Source organism: Coffea eugenioides, chromosome 5, assembly GCF_003713205.1.
Source record: "Coffea eugenioides isolate CCC68of chromosome 5, Ceug_1.0, whole genome shotgun sequence".
Classification (NCBI taxonomy): Eukaryota; Viridiplantae; Streptophyta; class Magnoliopsida; order Gentianales; family Rubiaceae; genus Coffea; species Coffea eugenioides.
Window position 1 is genome coordinate 41,276,349 of NC_040039.1, and position 21,334 is coordinate 41,297,682.

The 21,334-nt window shown below is 35.9% G+C and overlaps 1 protein-coding gene across 1 annotated transcript; it reads right to left on the bottom strand.

The window, feature by feature from the left end:
• Positions 1–14,306: 14,306 nt before the first annotated feature.
• Positions 14,307–20,780, bottom strand: LOC113771667. Its single transcript, XM_027316237.1, has 3 exons — positions 20,680–20,780; positions 14,703–15,267; positions 14,307–14,627 (listed from the first exon to the last, which is right to left on the bottom strand). The coding sequence occupies exons 1-3, from the start codon at positions 20,778–20,780 to the stop codon at positions 14,307–14,309; spliced, it is 987 nt and encodes a 328-aa protein (XP_027172038.1).
• Between the last annotated feature and the right edge of the window lie 554 nt (positions 20,781–21,334).

A 21,334-nucleotide genomic window follows, 5' to 3' on the forward strand; every position in this document is an offset into this window, starting at 1 on the left:
ATTTGGTGAAATGACTAAAGTGCCACTACAAGACAAATGGTCAGTGGTCACCGTCCAGTTTTAGTTTTATGTCTTAACACCATTTTTGCTTACACAAGTTACTAACGGTGCAAAATCTTTCACCAAGAATTGATAGTGATTTGTCTAAACTTTCACAGCAGAGCGCAATTATTCCATTTCAGAAGCAACAATTAAGCAGAGGTTTCGTGTGGACATCATTGTAAACAGATATTTTCGTTTGGAATTGGAGAGCATACCTAACCTAACTTGGTGGAGGAACTGGTACCATGGCTTATTTGCAATTTACAAAATTCTACTAGGAAATGTTTTAATGGCTTTTACTTATGTTGTTTCTTGTTAATTTTATGTCAAATAATATTCTGCCAATTGCGAAACAAGAAGATTTATAGATAGATTTACACACATGAAGAATTTTTAACTTGAAACGACTTGATATTCTCTAATTTAAAATATGGTGTCTGATTCCGCATTGACGAGTTTAATTCATAACATGTAATAGTTGAATTTAATTTTCAGCCATTTGTCTAGTTAATATGAAGTTTTTGTCAGTGTTATTCCGCACGACTTTTGTTTTGGAGAAACCTTATTTTTCTTTATCTTAAGAAAGTAATATAGCGTGTGGCGGGTAAACATAAATAAAGCCAAAAGTGGAAAAAAATAGCTAAAAACATTTAAAATAAGTTCAATGAATCTAGGGGTTGATTAGGAATTCGATACGTGAAGTATGTGATCAACTAAGTTATGCAAAAAAAAAAAGAAAAAAGAGGAAAAAAGGATAAGAATACATTATCAGCAAGCTTTCAAAACTTTATGAGATGCTTGAAGGGATGTTATGAGCCATAATTTTTGCCTTGGGAGTGGTTACCAAGTCAATTTTGGATTACTAAAGAAGTAGATAGTTGTATGGCCTAGAATTAAAGTCATTTCCGTGGGTTCCCACAATCTCAATGGCGTCCTCAAAATGTCTCACAATCTGGGGTTAGAAATCATTCGGCCTCTGATATTTTTTTTCAGCTTCTATGATGGATGTTTCTTTAAGCCCATTTGAGAATGGCACGTGTTCTGAAGCTAGTGAAGGAAATGTCTCTGTCCACATACAAAGGTTTATTGCTTGTCAAATGAATCTGCTTATGTGGTTGAAAGTTGAAACTTCGAATTTGGAAAGCTTCCATGAATATATGCCACCCATTCTGGGCTCCGTTGGCTTGTTGTGAAATCACATGCATGTTCATATTTTATTGAGATGAAGAGTTTGAGGAGTTAGAAGATGGTGAAAGGCCCTACAATGCCATGCACTGTTGAGATCAGGATTGATTTTTTTAGGAGCAGTCTTGCAATTTGTGGGCTAGGACTAGCCAAGTGCAGTTTAGAAATCGATTGGTGCATCTCGTGAATTTTAGTGACAGGACTTCTAGGCTGAGCAGTCTTTCTTTCTTTCTATCTTGATGTGTTTCATGACAGCACATAATGTAGAAAGAAGCAAAATGTCTGAGAAGAAACCATTTCATTGGACAGGTGAGACAATAAAGTTGAAGATATTGGTATAATAATATGTGATACAAATGTATGGTTCTTCCAAGAAAAGGTTGTGACTACTTCAAGATTTTCTGGCTATACATGTAACACCAATGGTCCATGTTAGCAATGAGGTCACCTAATACGGGAGTGGCAACCACTCGTTTGGATTGATGCTTTTTATAGAAAATTTTTTACGTTTTCTGTGAACATATTTTTCGATCACTTTTTTATCTCGCATATATTAATTAAATCGCTACTGTATATTTTTCTATGAAAAGTTTTAAAAATAACAATTCAAAAGGGCTAAGTTTTCTTACATTATAAGTGCACTTCTTTTTTTAAATTAGCAAGCTAGTTGCAAGTTGCATGAATAACCAAAAAACAAAAATTTTAAATTTGAATTTATGAGAGATTTTGTGTCATGAAGTTCAAATCTTCAGAGTGAAAGAACATTCTTACATTGTCAGACTTGAAAACCTTAACACTACAAGAAAAATTGAAATGTGTTTTTGCGGTATTTTACCCGAATTTTATAATTGGGTCGGATATAGTTTGGTTATGTTCGAATGCGGGTTTGGATTTTCACAGATAGATTTTCACATATACAATTAGCAATTCGGATATAACTTGGAAGGCCTTTTGCTATTTTATAATATTTCCTTCATAATTGATTACTATAATAGGTATCACTTTTTTTTACATGTAACCACGAGAGTTTATTTACAAAATTTCATTTGACAAGTTGATTTACTACAAATTTTTTAATTAAAAAGGAGAAACAAATTCATGAATTATACCTCTTTTAAAAAAAAATCTAAAGATTTGAAGGCGAGTACCCGTGGGTGTGGCCTCTTTTAATTGGGTCATTGGATTTTTAAAAATTGGATCTACTTAAATGTGAGTCAGTAGTTGAAGAAGTACAAATGATAAAGAACATTAATTATCTTATATAGTGGAGTACCAAGGGAAAAAAAAATGGTAGACTCGAAAGAGAGACTAGGCCCCATATAAATGTTGCTGGGAATGATAAACAATTAACAATTGGAGCCTAATCAACAAAAATTTTGTGGATCAAATCCATCCGTTCCTTGATTAACAATTCTCCGAGCCCTTGTCAAATTAGTGGACTTTTCTAATTTATAAAATTATAATTGATAATGTAGTTTTTTTTGTTGTTGCAATTGATAATGTAGTTGAAAGTGATCATTTTCAAATTAAAATTGGGGTTGCGTCAATTACCTGCATGGAAAGACATGGTGAAACTCGAAGTCTAAACACAACTTCTCTATGCTAAAGTGTACATAAAATGCACTTGCAAAATGATTTTTTTTAAAAAAAAGCATGGTAGTTTTCATGTCGGAAAAAAAAGTCAAACTAGCAATTTAATAGCTTGAGGGAAAAATTTTAGAGTTGTTGTCTCATTTTCAACATTGGTTTGTCAAAATAAAAATTGTATAGCTTAGAGGGAAAATTTAGACTTGTTGTCACGTTGACAAAAGGTATGCTTCAAAATCTTGGGAGCCTAAAGCACACCATATAATATGTTGTCAAGATTAGGAGAAATAGCAAAAACAAAGTGTCTGTGTAATGGCGGAGCCAAGGGGATTGAAGGGAGCCATGGTCCCTAAGTTTTGAAAATTTTAATTCATAGTATGTAAATATATGTGTAAAATAAAGTTGGCCCCTAACTTTTTACAATTTTAGTTTATATTATGAGAGTTTATATATATATATGTGTGTGTGTGTGTGTATGTATGTATACATACACACGAACTAACCACTTTTGATAACCTTTTTCTTCAAAAAAAGTTATTTATTTTTTATTGTGCTTAATTATTTAACTTTCAAAAAATTAAACATATAATTTGATGATCCATAGTAAATTGACCAAATCTGATATATTATAATAAAAAGACCCAATTCATAATTTTCAATGGGCTAAAACAATAACAATTACTTTATTGGCTCATATGCAAATATACAACTTAGCCAAATTGATAAAATATTTAAAATTAGTGATCTATTTTCTTGTTGACCCATACACAAATAATACTTCAATGCTTGGTGAAGATAAGAAAATCAGTGATTCTATCCTTTTATTGACAAATTGATTAGATTTGTTCTTACTCTTCCTGTATCAACAACAACTGCATAACATATATTTTCAATTATGAAGATAATCAAAACAAAGTTCTGAAACAAGATGGAAGATAATTTCTTGAATAATTGTCTAACTATGTACATGAAAAAGGAAGTTGCTAAAAATTTCAACACTGATTCAATCTGTGCACATAGAAAAGGAAGTTGTTGGAAAATTTAGCACTGATTCAATCATGGATGAATTTAGTTCTATGAAAGAATGTAAAACTCAATTTATTTTTAAGAAAAGAGGTTGAAATTTCAAGGTATGTTAACATAACTTTTTTCTTTTTTAATTGAAAATAGTTATATTTATATTGCATACATATATATAAATATATATATATATATATTGCACAGATAACATATTGGAGCATCTTCTCATAATATGCAACTTGGATGGTTTGTGATATCATAAGATATTTAATCAAATGTTATTTCTTGTCTTAATTTTCATTATGACTATGCTGCATATTTATGAAATAGACATGCCTTTATAATTAAAGTTAATATTTGATGTTTTTAGATGTCATATATTTAAATTGACGGAAATTATTTTGAACATAACATTTTAAGATAATTTTGTTAGGAATATTCCCCCCCCCCCCCTCCAAGAAAAAAATCCTGGCTCCATCACTAGTAGTATACAAAGGCACAATTGGTAATAAGTTTGCAGTCAAATTATACAACTAATATAAAGAAGAAATAAACGAACAAAAATCAACATTATTCTATAAACGCATGATGTATTAGGACAATTTGGTTTCAAAATGGTTGAAATATAAACTAAACTACTCATGAAAGTTGCTTGATGATTTATATTTCTTACATTTTTGAATGTCTATATTTTGACTAATTAGACGCCAAATTCTTCCACAAAGATGACTATGATTGATGAAGTTAACAAAAGTCCTCGAGGTCACTCCCCAACTTAGTGCTTCTATTTTATGCACAATAACAGTTACAATAAAATTGAATGCATATAGAGAATTTAAGTACCAACATATTAATCAACTCTTAAATCAAGGTAAAAGTTTCTTGCATGACTCATGTAATCAAAGGATGATTTTGCTTAACAAACGTATGTACAGAGACATTACTTATAAATGCATTGCCTATGTGAAATAAGAAAGGGAAAACAATGTAAAAACACGTTCTTCTTAACGTCTTCAACCTCCAAAATGTAACCAAAACACCATATAATTCGTACATATGCTTGTGTAACTAGAAGTAACCAAAACCACTATATAACTCTAACATTGCTTATCGAGCCACACAAATATTGCACTATCCCATCAGCCCATGCTGACAGCTCATGATATTTTGCAACCCCATCTTGGATGTGCTTCTTTAATCCATCCATCTTTTTTTTTTCCTAAACGGAAAGATCATATTAATCATAAAAAACAGTACAAAGTCAGAGTCTATTCTCCTTCAAGTCTGCTTGAGCTAGCTCTAGTAGCCAAGCTGGGAAGTCACACTTCCATTCAGCAATATCTATCAAATCTATAGCAAATTTTGCTAATTGATGACTTACAGAGTTGTTTGACCTTCTAGCGAAGGAGAAACAACATTTATCAAATTTAGGTGATTGTTGCAAGAAAACATCCATTCAAACAAAATCAATATTATCTGCTCCTACTTCAATGCTATTGCTGTTATTGTGTGTGCATGAATGAAGTATAACACCAAGAATTTGTAATGATTTGAGCTTATTTAATAAATATATCTATGTCCATAAAATATGCTTTGAACAACCTTTCTTTTGTGTATGAATGAAGTAGAGCACTAAAAATTTGTAATGATTTGAGCTTATCTAATTAAACATGTATATATATTCATGAAATGTCCTTCTAATATTTGGTATAGAGTAGTAATTTTTATTTTATGTTCAATTAGTTCATTATTTACTTAGATTGAGATACTAATTGTAATTATAGATTGAGTTTTCCACAGATTTTCAAGCTCAACAACGAAACCAAATTATTATAGGATAATATTATTTGTTTACTAAAGACTTAGTCTAATCTATATAATCAAAAGCTTTTTCCAAGTGCAGAATGTCAGAAGTTCTTATTTTATTTTTGTCTTTTGTCTACTGTGAGTGTGTATAGATTCCCTGTAAAGCAATATTGTCTAAGCCTACCAAGGATGAAGTTGAGCATTTTGTCCATGTGTTGTGTTAATGCGAGTCTAATTTTGTTTGATCTCAAGGCTAAAATTTGGTAAAGGTTTTGATTGAAGGAAGGAACCTAAGACAAATAGTAGAGGTCATAGTTTGAAAGATAGAACGGGAATGGTTAGCCATGGTAAAAGAGTATAGCTTGCAAGAAACAAAGGGTGGTAGGCTACATTATAAAACATGGGTAGTTGAAAGAAGGAAGGATAGTAGCTATACAAGTGTTGCATGTAACTGTAAATGGGTTAAATGCTATCAAACATTTTAGAGCTTGTATTATGGCTCTACTTAATTTGTGTACCCGAGATCATATTTTCTAAAATGATCTTGATATTACATTTTCTTCTATAGCATAGGATAGCATTTGATGCTTAAATTGTAAGATTGAGTCTTAAAATATTTTACTATGATTTGATCCATATATGAACTCTTAGAATCGATGACTAATTTCACTTTACACCTTTGAACTTATACTACTTTTTCACTTTGCACTCTAAACTTCAAATTTGATACTTTGTACCTCAATTTTTAATTTTGAATACTTTGCTCCCTAAACTCTCAAACTTGTCTTATTTAAGTCCAATCAATGACAATAAAATTAACAAGATAAAGGATGGTGAGAATTAATACCAACGTATCTTTTTATTCTAACTATCATTAACAAGATAAAAATTTTTGTATGTTTTTCAAATTCATCACCTTGTAAATGAATATCTAAAATGACTGTCATTAATTTATATGGTTTTAATCACTAATTTTGTTAGTAAAATTAACAGGATAAAAGGATGGCATAAATTAATGACAATGTATCATTTTATTTTATTGCAACACCTTAGCTCCTTTTAACCACTTTCAGCACATTGTCATTGATTTATAGAAAACTCTATGTGATTAATTTTGCTAACGTTATCATTGATTGTATTTAAATGGGATAAATTTAAGAATTTAGAGTGTAAAGTGTCCAAAATTGAGAGTTTAAGATACAAAATGTCTGAAATTAAAATTTAAAATGTAAAGTGAGTAAGTGATACATAAGTTCGGGAATGTAAAAGTGGAAATAGTCCTATAATAATATCATGGACGTGGAGACTCTCAAGTGCCAAAAAAAAAAGTATTAATCAACGGATGATATTGTGTCACTTTGAGCCTCCAAGCTTAAAGACGTTTGCCACTAAAAATATGTGAGTGTTCTTCATATAAATTTCATCAAATTGTACAAACTCCTTGAATTGCATATAGATATTGAGAGTTTGAATCTAGTATGTGTTGATTTATAACCACGATAGTTGTACGGGACTCGTATCGAAATTGTGGCTACTAAATTATGGAATAGGATTCAACCTTTGCTGAAGGTAGAAGGCAATAGGCTTGTTTACCTTCCATGGCACTCGTCTTTACCATATATCGGTTCCTCCACTGATAATCTATGTAATACTAGCTCACAAAAAAAAAAAGAATATTTTCTATGTACTATTCCATTTAATAACTTAATACATTCTCAAAGAAGCATCGACTGCACTGGAAAAATTCTCACCTATAGACTCCACATTAAAATTAGAAGAACCATTAAATGCTTCTCCAAGAATGGGGGCCTAAATTTGGAGGGGTATCTGATGGCACAGCAAGTATTGGATAGTTTGTTGGCTAGACTTTGCCCTATATAAATTGACAATAAAAAAGAAAACAAAGACTAACTATAGGATTGTCAAGGTTATGAATTACTGGCTATAGAATTTGGTGAAAATAAAATAAAACAAAGACAATGCAAATGCCTCGAAATATCAAAGTCATTAAGAAAAAAGAGTCTGTATTAGTTAAGTTGTGAACAAAACAAAAGTAGTAGGAAGGCATCATATTTTCTCATAATACCACCAAGGCCTGGAAGCATCATCTAAGTCCCCAAAATTTACATACATAACCTAGCCAATGAAGGTATAATATTGACCTATCCTTCTTAATTTCTAGCTCGTTAAACTATATTAACAATTTGCTTTCTTCAGAAATCAGCTGCAGAGAGTAATGAATTACTCTACTTTAATGGTAAAGCAGTCATATATAATTCTAAAACACAGAAATCAAGGTCTTGTTGAGTCACCTGCATGACGAAAAATACCACAAAACACACCACGCTTTGGCAAACAACTGTGCCATACAAACCATAGAGTTAAGAGAACTACTAACTAAATGAATGTGAAAGACTTTAGGCTTCATATACATGTATATATTTCATTGAGATGAAGGATTTGGGAAGTTCAAGACAGTGAAATCCTACAATGCCATGCGCTGTTCAGGCCAGAAATGATTTTTCTACAAGTAGTCTAACAATTTCTGGCTAAGATTAGCCAAGTGCAGTTTAGAGATGATTTGCTGTGTCTTGCAAACTTAAATGCCAGGACTTCTAGGCAGATGAGCATTTCTACCTTAAAGAATGTATAAAAGGAGAAAATTGTTTAAAATATCCCTCATATTTTAACAAATAGTTTTTTCATCATTTACTTTTAAAAGATTAAATTTATGTCATTTACAAATTTAAGTTAAAAAAAGTTAGTACCAACAATAAATTTCCGAGAAGTTTTTAGTCTGAAATCACCATGTGACCGACATACAATCATTTTTTATGCACAAAAAGGTCATATCTCACTTTTTCAGTGGCAAAAATGAATATGAATTTGGTCAAATTTCACTTTTTTAAACAAAAATGAATATAGTTTGGGTCAAGTCTTACTTTTCTTGGGATAAGAAAAGGAATATCGATCGAGTCATTTGTTTAATCATAAATGGGATCTAATATTTTTGTTTCTAAAAAAATTACCATGTATCATTCACGTGAAAGATTTAGGATAACAAATGGTCATAAATCTAGGTTGGGATCAAATTTTATCGATTTGATTTTATAAGAGACATAAAATTACTATTTTAAAAGTGAATAACAAAAAAATTCAATTGACGCAATGTGAGTGACGTTTTGAATAATTTTTTCACTAAAAAAAAATCATTTGATAGGTTAAACCCTGAACTCTAAGTGAGAGTTATTGATAAAAATAGAAGAAAAAGATCTACTATTACACGAAGGTTGTGATTACTAAGTATAAGGTGTTTCTGGGGTTATAATTAAATTAAATCTTGAAAGTTCCATAATACAGCATTGTGGTCATTTTGTATGGTTTTTGAAGAGGTGGGCAAAACAATCTGACCAACTAAAAACTAACCGAATTGATTCTTTTTCACCATCAAATGAGGGTAACGTGCCCAACTTTTAGTGTTGGTTTGGCTAGCTACACAATGTGGTTCATATGCGAGTTTTGATTTTCACAGCTTGCTCCTGTTACTTGTGACCGGCCCTAAAAACATTAACAAATTGGCTCCGGTAACAGTACCTGGAACTGTACTGCCATCTGTGTCTAGGATGGCTTCTTTTTTTTTTTTTTTTGAACACAAAGGAGAGGCAACTGCCTTTTAACATGGTACTAGGTGTGGGGTTGTGACCCCAATTATATCAGCTCCTAGTAGTTCCCTTAGTCCAGTCGGTGGTTCTTCTATTGGTCCGCCTGGTAACTATAGCTAGATTGCTTCCTTTGCTAGCCAGTCTGCACATCTATTCCTTTCCCTCCAGATATGTTGCAATTTGCATGACCATTCCCTGCTCTTCATGTTTCTAATCTACTTAACCAAATTATGGTAAGGCGATGTGGCCACTGCATCCTCTATCAGCTCCAATCTTACTTTCGAATCCGACTCTATAATTACATCTTCATAACCTTTTCCCCAAGCCAGTTGCACTCCTTTAAGAATTCCCCAAAGCTCTGCTGCTATGTTGCTTGCTTTCCCTATACTTTCTGCAAACCCTCCTAACCATATCCTTTTCTCATCCCTAATGAGCCCTCCTACTCCTGCTCTTCCAGGGTTTCTTTCTGAGGAGCCATCTACATTGACTTTAATAACTCCTTTAATTAGCGGAATCCATCTTATAAAGCACTCTTGTTTGGGCAATCTATATCTCGCATTGAAGAGTAGCTGCTTTGCTTGTTCTCCCATTTGCCTCAAAGTTGTTGGGGAGATCTTGAGGAGGTATTTCTCTCCTTCAATAGCAAATTTGTTTCTAGCCCTCCAGCATGGTACACCATTAGTTGGAAAATCAGCTGCCACATCACTCTTCCCCCCAGCTTCTATACCATCTTGCGTTAGGTTCCAGTCTACCCAATTAGTTGTGTTTTTGCTAAAAAAATCCTCCCATGAATGTGGGAACACCAAACTTTGCCAAATGGGTTTGATCCAGGTACAGTCCCTAAGTGCATGAAGTGTAGTTTCAGCATGCTCTCTACATATTGGACATTTATCTTCTAGAGCCAGATGCCTTCTTTTCTGCTCTCTTTGTGTAAGTAATCTGCCATGTCTAACCAACCACGTCAGGAATTGCCATCTCTCTGGACCTTTCTATTTCCAAATCCTCTCCCACCCTTTAATTCTCAGACCCAATTCTTCGTCTTCTAATATGAGTTCATATGCTGAAGCTGACGTCAAATCTCCTCTTACTTCTGGGCTCAAACTCATTACATCTGGATTGTCTTCGCCTTGTTCCACACAGTAGCCTTTGAGTTTGGCTGGTGTTTCTTGTGTTAATACTTCCTCCAGTTATTCCCATTTCAATCCTACTCCCTCTAGTACTCCCCTACCTTCTTTTTCAAAATTTCTGGGTTCAACTCCACTTCAGCTTCTTCCATTAGTGGTGTATCTGTCAGCCATTTGTCTATCCAAAAAAGAGCAGATTCTCCATTTTCAATCATCCACTTCCTTCCTCTAACTGTAATTTTACTGCCTTCACAAATGCTCTTCCAAGTATGAGATTCCCCTGTTTTCTTTGCGAAGAGGTCTCTCTGTCCTCCGCAATATTTCTCTCTCAAGACTTTCTTCCACAGTGCCTCCTCTCTATCCATAAACCTCAGCTTATTTTTGCTAGTAACGTCCTATTCACATTACTCAGTCTCCAAATCCCTAATCCTCCTCTACCTTTGGGTTGTGTCACCTTTCCCTACCCTACATGGTGAATTTTTCTTGCATCCGGGCTGTCTCCCCAGAGAAAACCTCTGGCTATTTTCTCTATCTCATCCACCACTGAATATGGGAGCAAGCTCGTTTGCATGGAATAATTTGGAATTGCTGTAATCACTGACTTAATCAGAGTTGCTCGGCCTGCAAAAGACAAGTGTTTCCTTTGCCATCCTGCCAATCTACCTCTGATCTTATCGAGCAGTTCTGTGTAGGTCTTCTTAGTCACCCTTTTATGCAGAATTGGCATACCCAAGTATTTTCCAAGGTCCTGTGTTTCTTTAATTCCTATCAATCTATACATTTCCCTCACCAACTGCCATGGGACATTTAAGGATGCAAACAGTTTTGATTTGCTCACATTCACTTTTTGTCCGGATAGAGTATAGAACTCCTGCAAAATATTTCCCACTTCCACTACTTGTTCTACACTTGCTTCTACAAAGAGAAAAAGGTCATCCGCAAACATAAGATGAGTGATTTCTGGCCCTGATCTTGATGCCTTCATCCCTCTCTATCTCCTCTCACCAGTTGCTTTATTTATTATGTGGCTCAATCTTTCCATACATAGGATGAATAGGTAAGGGGAAATGGGATCCCCTTGCCTAATCCATTTTTGCAGGGTGAACGATTCTGATCTTTTCCCATTCCAAAGTATCTCCATGCTTTCCGCCCCCACGCAATTCATGATAAGGCAATCAGATCTTGGGGAATTCCCACAAATTCCAGAGTTTGCTGTAAAAAAACCCCATCTCACACGGTCATAAGCTTTTTCCAAGTCCACTTTTATTGCAACATAACCTTTTTTTCCTTTTCTTCTCTTCATTGTGTGGATCATTTCCTGGATGATTATGATATTATCTGTTGTAAATCTTCCAGGACAGAAACTAGCCTGGCTAGGGCCAACCAATTCCTTTAGCAGGGGTTTCAGACAGTTTACAATAATCTTGGTAATAACTTTATAGCATACATTGCACAAAGATATTGGTCTCAAATGAGCTACCATGTCAGGATATGTCACTTTAGGTATCAAGGCAATATAGGTGCTATTCATGCCTATTGGGAGTTTTTTCTCTCCAAATACTTGTTGAATACACTTAATGAATGAGTCACTTACTTGGTTCCAGCATCTTTGGTAGAAACTTGCAGGTTTCCTGTTTGGGCCTGGTGATTTATCTCCCTTTATCTCAAACAACGCCCTTTTTATCTTCCCTTCATCTACTGGTCTAGTCAGTTTTTCCCCATCTCTATTTGACAGAGTTGTGAAGCTATGAAATTGACTGACATTTGTATGTGGTCTCTGTTACTGTACAAATCCTTAAAGAAATTCACCACAATACTTCTCACAGTGTCGGGGTCCTCCTGCCATCTTCCTTGTTTATCCCTCAAACTCTGAATTGTGTTCTTTCTCCTGCGAATGATAGTTGACAAATGGAAGAATCTCGTGCTTCCATCCCCGTATTTCAACCACTCAACCTTTGCCCTTTGATGCCACATAATCTCTTCTTGTTCCAGAATAGCATTATACTCGACAATTAGCTCATTTTCAAGTTTTTGCAAGTGAGCAGATAGTGCTCGTGAAAGGCTCCTTTGGATTCCATTAAGTCTAGCCTGACATCTTCTCTTCCTCCTGAGTATATTACCAAATACCTCCCTGTTCCAGTTTTTGATTCTTTCTGTAAAGATCTTCACATTCTCCAGCAGATCCTCATTATTATTCCAGCTTTGTTCCACTTGAGTATAGAAGGCATGGTGAGTATACCAGGCATTCTCTACTCGAAATGGACTACTACCCCCCTAACCATTCTCTTTCTTAGTATTCACTCTTATCGGATGATGATCTGAGTGAGTTCTTGTAAGGTGAGTAACTCTGGCCTTTTGGTAGTCCATATTCCACATCCCATTGCATAACACTCTGTCTAGTCTTTTCCTAACGTTGGCACCTCCCTCTATGCAGTTGTTCTACGTAAGAGCTGGACCACTGAATCCTAAATCAATCAGTCCACATCTCTGAATGCATTCAATTAAGCTATTTGAGTAATTCCCTACAAAACGTCGCCCCTTCTCTTCTCAGTTGAGTCAATAGCTTCATTAAAATCCCCCATCAGTAACCACGAAAACCCGAATCTCTCTCCAAGTTCCTACAGGTACTTCCACAGTAGCTTCCTCAAGTCTGCTTCTGGTGAGGCATATATTGTCGACATCAGCCATTCTTTCCCATCTCTGTTTTTCACCACAACATTCATGATCTGCCAGTTAGTGGATACTACTTCTACTTCCACTTCCCGATCATTCCAGAACATCCATATTCCTCTTGAAAATCCCCGCGCTTTGACGGAAGCCATCTTGTTAAAATTAATTCTCCATAGGATCCCCCTACCTTTATCACTACTTGTTCTTGTTTCTACTAGGATCAAGATCATAGGATCATTGTCCCTTATAATCTCTTTTAGATTTCTCTAGAATCGCTTATTCACAGCTCATCTACAATTCCAACATATGATTCTTGTATCCATATGGACTATTAATTTGCAGATATTGGAAGGATGGATTTAAGTCTCCTCTTCCATTTCACCAACCGAGCTCTCTTGCTCTGCACTTACCCTGTTTTCTGTATTAGCCACCATCTTGTGGGGATGGTTCTGTTCCCTGGTGTTAGTTCTCATAGGGGCCGAGAACTCATGATTTGTTAGATAAAATCCCTCTGTACCACAATTTTCACCTAGATCCAGGTTTTCTGCCTTCTCCTACTCCAGTATATCAGTGGCTTTTGCCATCTTATACCAACTTTCACTCTCCTTTCCCTGCCTACATCCCACCTCTTCCTTGCTAACTACGGGGTTAAATGTATTACAAGTTTCTGCACGGTTCTCCTTCCCCATGAATTTGATAGCATTTTGGCCTGCCTCGCTCTTCCCTCCTATTTTTACTATTGTTGCTTTTTGCTTTTTGAGGGCAAGAACTTCCACCTTTTTGTTTGGCCTTGACATCTCCTTTCCTTGTCTGCTCAATGCTGATTCTGTTCCTTTAAACACTATTCCATCAGGTGGGCTTGGGATAGCGTTAATGATATCCCTCAAGACATCTCTTGAAATTGCCTTTTCTTGTGCTGGCCCTTCTGCTTCCATCTCATTTAGGGCCATAAATCTAGACCCTGAACCATTTCCCAATTGCTTGGGCCTCCGCGCTCCAACTGTGATTTCTTCCCAAATTGTGCCATGCTTATTTCCCCTTGTTCGTACTTCCCTTGTACTCTACCCTGGGCTTTCCCTCCTCTTCTTGAAAAGTTTGTCTTCTTCCCTTCACGGGTTTCTCCAGTGGGTCCAGCAAAATTGGAGTTTCCCGGCCCACTTCCTTTCTGAGTTCTGATACCTTGTACTCTACTTTCTGGCCTGTTCTTCCTCTATTTTGCCAGCATCCAGGGCCCATAGGGGTTAGCCTCTGGTGCTACCCTCGTCTCTGTCCGGTGACCCTTCCCAGCCACAGGGTTAACCTGTGCATCCTTGCCTCCTCTATTGTTGGAGTTCTTGAGGCAGTTAGCAGCAATGTGACCATATTGGCCACAATCAAAATAGATTGCATCCAGCTCTTCGTATTCAACCGCTTGCAAATCGTTATTCACCCAAATAAAAGGTATTAATGGCTTTTTTAAGTCCACTTCAACGCAAATCCTCGCATACTTCCTCCTAGCCACCTCCAGCGTTTGGCTGTCCACCTTCACCGCCTTTCATACCATATTCCCCACTTTCATGAGGAAGTCTTCAACATAATATTCAATCGGCAAACCTGGCAGTCTGACCCAGGCTAGCGTTGTCTTGATATCCTCTTGTGCTGGCCTGAAGTCTGGCTTCCATTTGCTTATGGTGACATAGTTATCCTGGAACATCCAGGGTCCTTCCTCTAAAACCTTTTTATAATCTTCCTTGTTTAGGAACCGAGTGATAAAGCAGCTATTTTTCAGATCTATTAATTCAAAATACTGGTCCAGCTTCCAAAGTTCCCTCAACTTCATTTCGAGAGCTCGGAAGTTAACCGTTCGTCCCAGCACTTTGATAATTAGACTTTTCCTCCAAGGCTTCCAGAAGTCAGGATTCTTTCCTTTCTCTATTGTCACTCTCGGGAATTTCGAGGCTGCAATTTCTGCCTCTTTCCTCGTATCTTTTTCTTTCTTTAGGCTTTCTTCAGCTATTTCCATTTCCTCCTCAGAGTCGTCGTAGAAGTCCTTTTTGCTTGGTTTCTTCTTCAGAGCTTCTAGGAAAGACCTCCCGGACCAAGGTGACGCTGGAGGAGTGGGCGTGGTAAATGATGGCTTCGATCCATCCTTAGATCTAGGGCTCGGGTTGGGGACAACTTCCCCTGAAGATCTGCATTTAAGTTTCTTGAGTTCACGTCGGGCACTACCATCTATTATTCCTTCATCACAAGCTTCTCGTCGATCCAGGTTCTAGGAAGGCTTTTGCTATTTCATCCTGCATACTTGATCTAGATGAGAGGCATTATTTACATAGTGGATCTTCTATCTCACTTTTTGTGCCACTTTCTATTTTATTTTTTATTATATTATTATTTTTTTCATAAACATTGTATTTTAATTTTTTTGTTTCCTTAAAATTCAATAACTATTAACTGGATAAAAAATAAATACAACAGTTTCAAAAAAAGTAATATATAATAGAAAATTAAAAAATATAGCAAAAATTCATAAAAAATTCTCACTTTTTGAGTTTGTGTATTTTGATTTTTGAGTTTGTTGAATTTTGTGTATTACTCAATTAATGGTTGTTAGATTTTGAGAAAAAAAAGAATTAAAATACGATATTTATAAAGAAGAAATAGTAATATAATAAAAAGTGGGACAGAGAGTAGGATAAGGAATAGGACAAAAGATCTGTTGCGATTTGCGCTCCTCAAGAATGAGCAGCTGTGGGTTTTTTCAAATTTTGAAATGGATATAGCAGTTTAAAGATGGTAAGTTTGTAATTAAAAAAAATCACTTATGTTTTCCAATAATTCCTAAAACTCACAAAGATGATCATTCATGACCTTCAAATTAAAAACTAACGTTGTTGTTCCCTTTCAGATGCAACATTAGCGTTAAAGAGAAAACTATGATTTGAAAAGATTGATGAAATTTCACAAGACCTTAAAAAAGAAGTCTACAATCTTAGAAGGGTCCATTTGTATGCGATATTTTCAATTTTTGTGTGTGACTATTTCCAAAGTAAATTAGGAAAACAGAAGTTTAAGAATCAGATAATGTCTAACGATTCTAATGACTATTTCCAAAGTAGCCTACAAGGAAGGATAGGATAATCCATTCCCTCGATCTAGATTTAGTAATCAGCCTACTATTGCATACAAGACATGGTAGGAGTACACCAAGTCTAAGGCTTTATGAATTTAAAACATGTAATTAAGGACTAAAATTTCAATTTTTCCAATCAGACAAAATGCATCTTAGTCTATTTAGACTTTCCTCCACATTCAAGTTTGACTTAGGAAAAATTTGGTTGAATATCAGTAACAAAAATAAAGGGTAGAGTTTGCAATTGCGATACTTTTGATAAAAAAAGAAAGAAGTATATAAAAGTATTTTTGACATTGTTTTAAAACATAACCTAGTTGGTTATTGAGATTGATTGAACCATGGACCATTTGCTTCTACATTTAAACATGCTTTTGTAACCCATAAACACTAGATAGTTGCTCTTTCATTTTATGTAGTACTTTAGAAAAAATCAAGCTAGTTCAACCATTGAAACAATGGTTCATTCCTCTATTAAAATTCAATCCAAAATTTTCAATTTCAACCACTCCTATTAAAAGGCCTCTTTAATTTAATTTTTACCGTTTAATTACTATCGTACAAATAACGACACACTACTTAGATATATCCTTTTATCATGCCCTAATTTGCAGCAAGAGGACATCTCTTGCCCTAATTGTTCATTCTATTTGGCAATACATTTACTATCTAGTAAAAAAAATGTAAAAGAGCTGTGATTTGAGCATTAATGCATAAAAGGATATTACTGTTGGGCTATTCATAAATGATGGAAGACAAATTTCAATTGACACTTGTAGAGAAAAGGTTCTAAGTCATATTTCTTTGGCCAGCATTACATTTTATATATTACAATCTGAACTACGGACTATTTGCATCTAGATTTAGACATGCTCTTACAAGTTACAACCCCATTAATATTAGAAAGTTGCTCCTTCATTTTTTTTGTAATACTTTATGATCTGCAACTAATCCTATTTGAATTAGGTTAGATATCTTGCGGAAGGAAACTCTCTCAATATTGTCCTTTTTATTTCCATGAGTTTTGAATATGAGATTTCCTGACTAAGGAATGCAAGTCCCTTCCATTTGCATCAACATCCGTTAGATGGTTCAATCATGGAACCATTGGTTAATTCCCCAGATAAAACTCAATCCAAAATTCTCAAATTTCGACCACTCCAATTAAAGGGCCTCTTCATTTTAATTTTTACTATTTAATTACTATCCTCTAAATAATGGCACACTACTTACAGATCCCTTTCTTCTTATCCAGGACTGACTTCTCCGCTAATCATAATCGACTAATGGTACTGCTGTAATGCTAAAATCCCTTTGTTCTTATTACGAAGATTATATGTGTTTATGCTTTTAGCATCTAGACCCACTTGGTGTAAGATTGTTTTTACATCAAGTCGGTTATGCAGGATGAATCCTTGATAAGATACATGAATTGGTCATGTAGAGAAGTTTTTGACGTAATAAGATTGTTTGGTCCCAATATTTCACAATGCAAAAAAAAAAATGCAAAGTCTTGTTTGAATTTGCAAGGTTAGAAGCATCTTTTTGTCTATGTTTTGAAACTCGGACTGGACCGGCTGGTTCAACCGGTTGAACCGGGAACCGGGTAGGCATCCGGTCCGAGTTGCTTTAAAAAACCGAGAAACAAAAACTGGGTCAAACCCGGTCAAAATTAGTGTTTGACCGAAAAACCGGAAGAACCGCTTCAACCGGAGTCTAAGGTCTAAAGAAAAGTAAAGACGTATGGTAGTCTGTGCAGTAGGGACCACTTAAAAACTAAAGCCACGGGGCATGTGCTGTACATAATTGCTGCCATGAATTAACATCTCTGTCTTGTGTGCCGTTTCTGACCATTGTTGTATTTTTGAGCTTTTTTAATTTTTTCCGTCTTTTCCTGTTTTACCCTTTTTTGTTTTCCTTTTTTGATTCTTTGTTTTAATTACTCTCAAATCTCTTCACATATCCTACCATAAATCTCTCTCAAACAACTCCAATGGAAGATCTAAGTTAAAAAAGGGATAAAACATTAAAAAATAAAATAAAAAATTCACCTAGAAATATTTTATCAATATTATGATTTGACCCTTAGAGTACTAGAAAACTATTATTACACCTAAAAACATTTTAGAACTTATAGCTATAGCCCTAAATTTTTGTATTACTTTTCAAATAAGCCCTCCAATTTGGTTCTAAACCTGTTAAATATGCATTAAATTGTAAATTGCATAAATTGCTACTTAATTATACTACCTTATTTGTATTTTCTTGTAAACTATCTTAGAAATATCAAATATACATTGAACCTACATTTCTTAGTATTAATATGTTTTTAGAAAATTTACATAATATATTAATTTTTAAGATTAAATATATTTATGACGTCATCCGGTTCTTGAATGGGTTCGACCCCGGTCGATCCCATTGACCCCTGATCCCTGACCTCGACCGAGTCGATTGCCGGTCCGAGTTTCAAAACATAGCTTTTTGTAAGCTTTCCTAATTCCCAACTCATTTCGACAAAAGAGCCAACCTGGATAGTAGTATGTTTTTATCCATTTTCTTTCCCATTAGTCTGGTTTGGGATTATTTTACTTTCTTTTCTCAACCATCAGTCCAGCATTTTCCCTTCATCACCGACTGGTTGTTGCTCCTCTTTCCAGTTCCGTGTTCCATGTCTTCCTGTGTTAATTATTTCCTCAGATGTTTGAAATCTTGTTAGTGTTAAATAACCTCTGCTTGGAAAAAATTGCATCTTTCAAGTTCACTAAAAGAGCTGAAATTTCTTATGTCTTTCTTTTATCAAGCTACTCACAGGTCTATTTTTCTATTCTCTATTTCAATCTCTATCCTTGCGCTGGAGCTATGACTCCATTTGAGAGATTTTCAATTATACAAGATGGCTAATTATACTAGTGATGGTCCTCCAATTCCTATACTCTCTGGTGAGTACTATGACCATTGGTATATGAAAATGAGAACAATTTGAAATGACAAGAGTTATTGGAATATATATAGGGCCTGTTTGGAAGGTGAGTTTTTTGAGTGTTTGTATAAAATTTTACTATAGATCACTGTATAAATTATAGAAAAACTTTTATAAGATGAAAAAACTTTTTTTTCTTTTTCTTTTTCTTTCTTTCTTTTTCTTTTCCTTCCTCCCTTCCCGTTTCTTCTCCCTTCCCCTTCCCCATCTCCTGTTCCCTCTCACGAACTCTGCAAACACATACAAACTTTTTTTTTTTTTTGCTTTTCTCCTCTCCCCCCCCTCCCTCTCCCTCTCCGGTCACCTCTTTCCTCCCCTCTCCCCCGCCACCCCTCTGCCCACCATCTCTTTCCTCCCCCCTCTGCCCGCCACCCCCTCGGCCCGCCACCTCTCCCATTCCCTCCCCGCCACCCCCCCTGTACCCACCATCCCTTTCCTCCTCTCTCCCCCACCACCCCTCGGCCCACCACCCCTCCCTCTCCCTCCACCGCCACCCTTTCCTCCCCTCTCCCCTCCCCCTCGTACTCCGACGCCAGAGAAAGGCTGGTCATGAATTTTTATTTTTTTTTTAGCTTTTTCTCTTCCCCTCTTCCTCCCCCTCCCTTAGCTGTGATCTGTGACCAGACCGCAAAGGGGGAGGGGAAGGGAGGGAGAGAGAGAGAGGGAAAGAGGAGAGGGGAGGAGAGAGGGTGAGGGAGAGGGACAGAAAAAAAAAACTTTTGAGGTGACCGGCCCTGGAATTGGTGGTTGGTGCCGGGAGAGGTGGTGGAGGTGGTGGCTAGCATGGTAGGTTGGGTGAGGGAGGAAAAAGAAGAAAAGTTGAAGGGAAATTTTTTGTGTATTGAATTTTTGAAGTGTGTAGGTAAAAAATTTTGAAATTTTTTTTGGAATTCCTGTAACAAAAATTGTTAAAAAACTAGTTTTATACAAACTTGCTAAAAAACTACACTTCCAAACAGGCCCATAGAATGGCTACAAACAGTCGAAAAGTGAAGAACGTCTCATCAATCAAGAATTAAAGGTACTCAATGTGCATAGGAAGAAAGGTACAAAAACTCTTTCACACATCCAGTACGGTATGAGTTTGGATATTTTCTCAAAAATCATGGGAGCCGATCATGCAAGGAAACATGGGAGGTTTCACAAAATTAAGAACATTAACTTCATTTTGAGGCAACTAAGAGAAATACATGGCAGACCAGGCGCACATGTTTGTGAAACATGTACACCAACAGTTTTTTATTTTGGAAAATGAATTTCTTTTGTGGGAAAAATTGGTTTCCAGTTTATAGCCATTATCATCTCTATCTAAATTGTATAGCAGTAGTAAATAAAAGAGCAAATTGTGCGAAATGTCACTGTCCTATTGCAATGTGCCACTTTTGGTCACTAAACTTTTTTATTAGTCAAAAATATCACTGAACTAGTAAATCTGTACCATTTAGATCACTCCGTCTATTTATGCCATTAGGAGAGACGGAAACTAACTTTTTGAGGGGTAATTTCATCTGCACAGCTGTTAAAAAATTTATACCCTCATTCTTCTTCACCCACAACCACCCACCACCTACATTGCCACCCACCGCCATCACCCCTGCCTCCACTCTTCTCCCTCTCCATTTTTCTTTCTTCTTCCTCCTCCTCCCTCTTCCTTTCCTTTCCTTCCCTCCTCTCTTTTCCTCCCTCTTCCCCTACACCCTGCCTTCTCTTTTCTCCCCTCCTACTGGAACCCTCCCTTCTCTCCCATTTTTGATCCTGACCAGAGCTCCAGCTGCGACCTTCAATCCAAGCTCATCGGAGAACAAAAACAAATGGCACAATCCCGATGCCATTCGGACACAGAGGCACTAGTCTTGAGTACATCACATGTGCTAAAGAGCAAATCACGGAAGGCCTCGACAGTTGACGCCCATGGCTGGAGATGTTCAACTTCCACTCAATTTGATGCCCATCAACGCCCATGGCATATTTTAGGACGACAAACGGAATTGCTGTCACATGAGTTGCGACTTGATTTTTTAGGGGCAAATTTGTCAGTTCAATTTTTTGGTTGAAGTTTGTCTTCATAAACGACCCCTGAACAATATAGGTAGCTCATTCTCCCTTTTAACTCATCATACTCTTGTGATTTTGTGCCCAAATC